The sequence below is a fragment of the Cryptotermes secundus genome, unplaced genomic scaffold (assembly GCF_002891405.2).
Source record: "Cryptotermes secundus unplaced genomic scaffold, Csec_1.0 scaffold991, whole genome shotgun sequence".
Classification (NCBI taxonomy): Eukaryota; Metazoa; Arthropoda; class Insecta; order Blattodea; family Kalotermitidae; genus Cryptotermes; species Cryptotermes secundus.
The window spans coordinates 317,170-324,066 of NW_019722444.1; the positions used below are offsets into that span (position 1 = coordinate 317,170).

Here is a 6,897-nt window from a genome sequence, read left to right on the forward strand (position 1 = left end):
GAAGTGGTGAAGGCATTATATGTCACATTGGACTGAAATAAACTTAATTGTAAAATTATGAGAAGAAACATGAATTTCAATCAGTATGCTGAAGCTATACCTACACTCCCAAATTCACCTTTGCAACATGGTGCTTAATTAAGCACAGTGCCAACTTTACCTTTATACTTTACTTATTTTTCAAAAGAATTAAATGATGGCAGCTTCATGAAATTAATTCTCAATGGAATGCTGGGAAGCAGATGTGCTAGAACAGAACAATAACATTTTCATCCTTGGTTTACAATTTCAGCTGAAGTCTAATTGCACAGCTGAAAAGATTTAAGGATTAATATTAAAGCATTACACTCTTTAGTGGTATTTTAAAAAGTCTCAAGTTTATGTTGTGATGCCAAATAAATTGGAACAGAGATATGAATTACACCAACTAAATTTATGTAATCCGAAGTAACATAGGTGAATAATCTCATTTTATTTGTACATGAAGAAAACATTTACTCACCAAAATGGAACTAATGAATTATGTAAATAAATTATCAATAATGAATTGATATTGTAGGAGAAAGTATTACAAAAAATACGAATGGGTAAAGCAAAATCTTTTTTTCCTATGCCATCATGACATGAATGAATATGTTTTCGCCAGTCTAATACCTTGCTATTATACTGTCTACATGTTTTAAATTCTATCAATGTAGTAAACAAATAGTACACACCAGTTCAATGCAGCATGAATATCAGTTATGGCTCTTCTTTCATTTGGGACTTGTCTAAAATTACATATGTGGTTTTTAGTTCATTATGCAATAACTCATGCACACTTCCTCAATCAATTAATTCACTGTTGAGGCCAAATTAAAACTGTGGACAAAAATTCAGCCTCAAACTGCTTTTTATAATACCCAGATTCAGAGCTTGGCATGTATCTTCAATGCATTTAAGTATTTCCAGAGTCAGTGTAACCATATTCAGGCTCTACCCAACTTACGACTCCAATTCATTCCTGAAAATCATATTACAAAACAAATATGGATTTCCCACATGCTTAAAAGTTATAAACTGATGCAGGACCTTCGAAAAAAATATGTGCCATTCTAATTCTATGAATTAATAGTTTAAGAATCAGTGATTATTATAAATTGTATATTAAATATTTTTAGGTTCTGTTACTGAGTGCAGACAAGTCATATTGTACAACTCCACATCAGTCAAAAATTTGCACAAGGCAGTAGACTCAGAGTTCTGAAAAATCGTGAATAATGCATGTAAAAATATTTTGTCTGGAGTATGATATTAGAGGTAAATATGATGTATCAGTGTCTTAACATCATAAGTAGGGAATAACCTATAACAATATAGGAAAACCAACCACTTACCAAACAAAGAGGATTATTATTATTATTATTATTATTATAGAAAGGAATATCCTCTGTATAGCATGAAAGGGATTTTCACTGGGCCTTTGTAAACTAGTGTTCTGAATGTTACATCAGAAAGTTAACACATGTCCCCTTCAAATAATTTGTAAACAGATGCAAGAGGGACCATTAAATTCTGAATCTCTGAAAAATACAGGGTCTTTAATATTTCATAAAGAATATTCTTCACAGATTTGGTTATAAACATATAAAATTCCAACATAATTAAAAAGAAATGTTTACTTATCTTTGTTTCAGTAAGTATAAACATAATTTTTAGGCAATTAGAATTGCAAAAATAAACAAATATTTCTGTTCTAAGTTACTACTGCCCTGTAAACTGAAACTGACAATGATGTGTGTCATCAAATAGGAGACCCTACATGGGAAGCTGTTTGTATTTATTCTCCTGTATTTATACATTTTATCTGCTGAAATTTATTGTTTCCACTTTTAGGAAACATGTTTCCATGTAACTAGAACAGAAAGTGTAACTGGAAGCATCACTCTGGAAAACCAGACATTATGAACATGATAAACTTCTCTTGTACAAAACTTGTTGAAACTTCTTAAAATGTTATTGTAAGTTAAAAATAAAAATTATTTCAACAAGAGTTAAAAACTGCTGCTTGAAAGTTAAATATATATACACTGTTGTAAAAATTATTTGTCAGTAAATATTAACATTCTGAACATAGTAGAAGTTAAACTGACAATGGAGAGTTGACGATTAAGATTCACAAGCTCCCACTTCATAGCTCATGTTGTGTAGACATTAAGATTTCAGATTTTTGATGTGGTTCACAAAATATTTCCTGTCAAGGAGGTTAATCACTCTATGTTTGATTTATCCACTGCTTCCTGACCTGCAAGATGCCACTCTAAATGTAAGGCACAAATTTATAACTTAACACATTACATTCAGTGACCCTCTACTACAAAACTTTGTTCTTTCTGTGCGCATGATGCTGTGGTAAGAACATAGTTTCTCAATCTACAAACTAAATTCACACTTCACTTTGTCCCTTTCACATATGCTTCTGTATTATGAGAAGAAATAAATAAATAAAATTTTCCATTTCATACTGCCAGGTCAACATAAACCACTACTGCCATTTCGAGTCTTCTATCTCATAAATGCACATCACCATGCCACTACTAAATACAAACACACATGTCAACAGTTAAAAACAGGAGTATATGTCATCTGGATTAAAAATATCATGAGTCCTGCCTGTCACAGTAAATGAAGGCCCTGTAAAATATGCATGCAAAACAGCTGTCAAGTGCTAAATTTTGGGCACATATCACTCATCTTCTGATCACTACAAGCACACAACACAAAGAAACTTTTCTGATAATTACGAGACAAGGTGAGATCTGAGAGATGTTCTTATTAACACCAAGAACTTATTGTAACACAAAAGTTGGTCCAATAATCTGAAACATGTCCACGACAACTTTCATGTTAAGTGGAATGGTGGGCAATCACTTACTGGAGAGGCCACAGAAAATATGCTGAGTGTTATTGATACTCCAAATGAGACATCACATTCACAGCTGGTGCTATTGCATGTCTCGAGACAAGTGCCTGGTACTGTCCAATAGTTTTTTCATCACTCTGCCGATCCATTATAACTTCATGTACGGTTCACAGAATACTGATTGGACAGTTCAATTATGTTACTTCAGTGTTGGCAGAAATATACAAAAATAACAATCATCATAGACAGAAGTGGAATACTTGCTGAATTTTGGTGGCCATCTGCACCACTGGCTTCCCTTGGAGGTGCTGAAAAAAAATAGTTATCATTCATTAAAGAAAGCAAATCTACAACAAATATGAATTTACAACTTGTGTTGTTAAAAACTGCAAACTGCTTTTCAGAGTCCTTTGTGCTAAATAAAGTCAATCCTCCATTTAAAGTTTCTCTGGGGAGCTGAAGGAAAATTAACATTCAGATTACTGACATGTGACCAATGAAATTTAACATTAAATCAGGGAAAAATCTTAAATTAGGAATATTAAGTGTAGGTTCCACTGTAAAAAGCTTTTCCGTGCCTTTATTATGGTTATTTTCTTTAGATATTTATTTATATGGTTTCAGCAGCATACGGATACATTTCACATATATCACGAATTGTTGAACACTTTATTTTTTCTAAAACTGTGAATGCAGGAGTTATTTTATGTACAAGTATGTAGTTACACATAAAGTGTCAAAACTGGAGTGCAAACAATGAATTAGTTGACAGCTTTAGTATAACTCATTTATGGGAAATATCACACACAACTAGCACATGCTTGGGAACTGCTTGCTTGTCCAGTGAATTTATATGTCACTTAAATCACCATGCTCTACTACAGGGCATGGCACAGGTCATTTACACTGCATTATACTAATCACTGATTAAAGTGTGGGAACATCCCACATTATCACGCATTTCTGCAACGCTCGCTCTTCACATCACTTTTCACCATCACGCGCGCTAACTAATCAGATTGCTTCAAACGTTCGTATTTATACTTGATCGCTGCTAGCCCGCATCTACGTCATTATGCGTGCCAGCCAATCAATTCTTCCTCCTCAATTTCGAGTTTCACTCCGCCCCACCGAGCAGTGTATAAAAAGGGACAGCTCCAACGCCGAGTATTCAGTTCAATACAGTCGATCATCAGTCTACGAGCTAGCCACATCAAGCAACTTCAGCCAGCAGGCTTCATTGCCAGTGCTTGGTCTTCGGAGGCATCGGCAGGCTGCGCCAGGCACAACTGCCTCGGCGCTCTCACACCCGACTCACTGGGGCACCGTGCCTGGACTCGCCGGTGGTCGTGTTACTGTCCGACCCACTGGGCATCTGGCGTAGCCACTGCCTCATGACTCCTATGACCGCGCTCAACGACTAGCCTTTCACCAGCCATTCACCGTAACCAGCCTCTCTCCTTACCGGCGCGCACCGCGCTACCTCACCGGTCAAGCATCTCAGCAGCCACGGTCCTTTTCAGAGCCAACAAACTGTTCCGAAGAAGTGGGTTGTCATCAGAGTAATGACAAGACTACACATTAAGAGCCCCACAAAAGTTATAAGACACATAAGATATGTGATATAAGTTTTATGATACAGGTCATGTGATCATATGCTTGCTTATTTGTAAGGCACAAATTAATGGAAAAGACTCAGTGTGTGTGAAACAATATGAAAACATATTACAAAATCTAGGCCCCTTACATCCATGTCTTCACACAAATTTTCATTGTATCACTAAATAACACTTCACATAGCCAAACTTTACTGCAAGTTCCCTACAATTGGAGCAGGGCTGCAGTTTCAGATGAAGTACAATCATAGATAAGGAAATTCTATTGCCTCCAGGAACCCACAGAGAATTTATGGATTGCGGTGAAACTGACAGGATGTATAATCAGGCTCAGATGTATAATCTATCTCATCTAAAAGGTTGTCCAGTATACCAATTACATTTTACATGAACTGTCTCATATATTTCCTGGTCAGTGCCTTCATACAAGGCAATACATTTAAAAAATTAATAAATTAGAATCTCCGCCTCTTTCTTCTTTTTCATATCTATTCATTTTACAAATGTGAAATCTGCAACATTCTTACATTCAAAGGGTGGTCATTCTATTGATAACTTTAGCCATTTATAAATACCCTGATTTTCCATAACCAAAGGCATAGGTGACCCACCCCAAATCTAAAAAATTATGAGTTCTTGAATTCTTTGCTGGTTCATAAATTCCATGACCTGTGTGAGATTCATTATCATCTTGTGACTTTTACACATAACTTCTACACATATTCCCACTTCCCTTTCTTGTAAGCAAGATAGAAATTAAATACTGATACAAGTAGAAGAATTTCTTCCTTCTGCATCAAATCCACTATGAAGTGAAGTTCACAATTTCATGAATGAGTACCTAATATTATTCTGTCATCCAAGGAAATTTGACTCTACAAACAAAATCCAATTTTCATTAGGTAGCTTCCCACATTATGTGGGTCCCTTGTCACCACAGTATGGCAAATCCTCAGGTTGCAGATGAAGGAGATGGCAACCAGATATGGAGGGTAGCTGTGAATATATTAAACAAGCTGTCTTGAACAGATGGCAAGGGGTGATCCTCCAACTTGAGGGTTGGGCTTGGGGCTAACTCCTCCTCACCATAAAAAATAAGCTTGTGACAAAATGTCACAGAGAGCCTCAGACCTAGATGGATTCTTTGGATAAATGACCTAAGCTAAGGAAAACTGACATGAGATTTGGTACATGAAATGTAAGGTGTCTGTAAAGGGCAGGTTGGCTCATGACAGTTGCAAAAGAAATATCAATATATGTTAGATTTAGTGGGAGTACAGGTCAGATGGGACAGAAGTGGCACTGAACCAGCAGGTGAATATATATTTTTTATGCAAAGGGGAATGAGAATAATGAATTAGATACAGTTTTCTTTTTCACACATCAAAGAATCATATCAGCAGTTTATAGGGTAGAGTTTGTTAGTGATAGGATGTCATATATAATACTAAGAAAATGAAATTTCAAATAGAAAATCACTTGATTTGGAGTGGATTTTACCCCACGTACAAGATCCTGCGCTTCATTCGAAGTGCAGGATTGTTGAGGGGATAATCGGAAGGGGAGGCACAACAGAGCACTGTGGTGGCAGTGCAAGGGCCAAGAAGGCCCTTATACATACATGCATTCATTCATTCATTGGAGTGGATTGTTTTAACTGATCAATGGATTTCAGTCTGGCCTCCTCTTTCTCTTCGCCAAAGGGCACAAAGCTCCAAATCCACATTTGGAACACATTTTACTGATGAACAAACTGGCTGTTCTTTCTTTCTTCACCTCTGCACCCACCCTGATAAGCATCAGAATTCCATTTGGGCTCTTTAGTGGAAGAAGAGTCTATGTCCAGTTTAACAAGCAGTCTTGATAGTTCAGTCAGTAATGAGACTGCTGGGTCAACATGTGGACTTCTGAGATTATGCCAACACTAGTGCCATCTAATCTAAGATCTGAAATTTTGTGAGAGAGATACTTCTCTCCAGGACATAAAGCAGTTGGAGCATGAAGCTAAGTCCTCTCAATCCATTGCTGAGATTAAAAATGGGTGCAGTATTACTTAGGTGTCCTCTATATACCTTCATGACATATATGGATAAATACCGTCTTAAGTGCAACAAATTTTATTGTAGTTTTTTACTTCTTTTCCTCCTCCACACTACATGTTTCGGCTCTAAATGGCCATCATCAGGTGTGTATCACTCACGTAGCTGTTACACTGCTTGTTAAAATTTAAAATTACCAGTCTTTCTAATTGTATAAAATCTTTGTTAATCTACACGCGTCGATTTGATTTTTAAATTAGCACTTTTTAAACTTAATTCAAGTTAAAATGTCTATAAGATCTCTGTTCTTTCTTTTTCAAATTTTTAGTTAAAATTTTTT

At 36.0% G+C, this 6,897-nt stretch overlaps 1 protein-coding gene across 1 annotated transcript in view; it reads right to left on the reverse strand.

Moving 5' to 3' along the window:
- Positions 1–6,897, reverse strand: part of LOC111861520 — a 70,325-nt gene continuing 63,428 nt past the window's right edge. Inside the window, exon 11 of the mRNA XM_033750356.1 lies at positions 1–3,210. Within this exon, the coding sequence (XP_033606247.1) occupies positions 3,107–3,210 (104 nt within the window). The 3' untranslated portion in view covers positions 1–3,106. The remainder of the gene's footprint in view (positions 3,211–6,897) is intronic.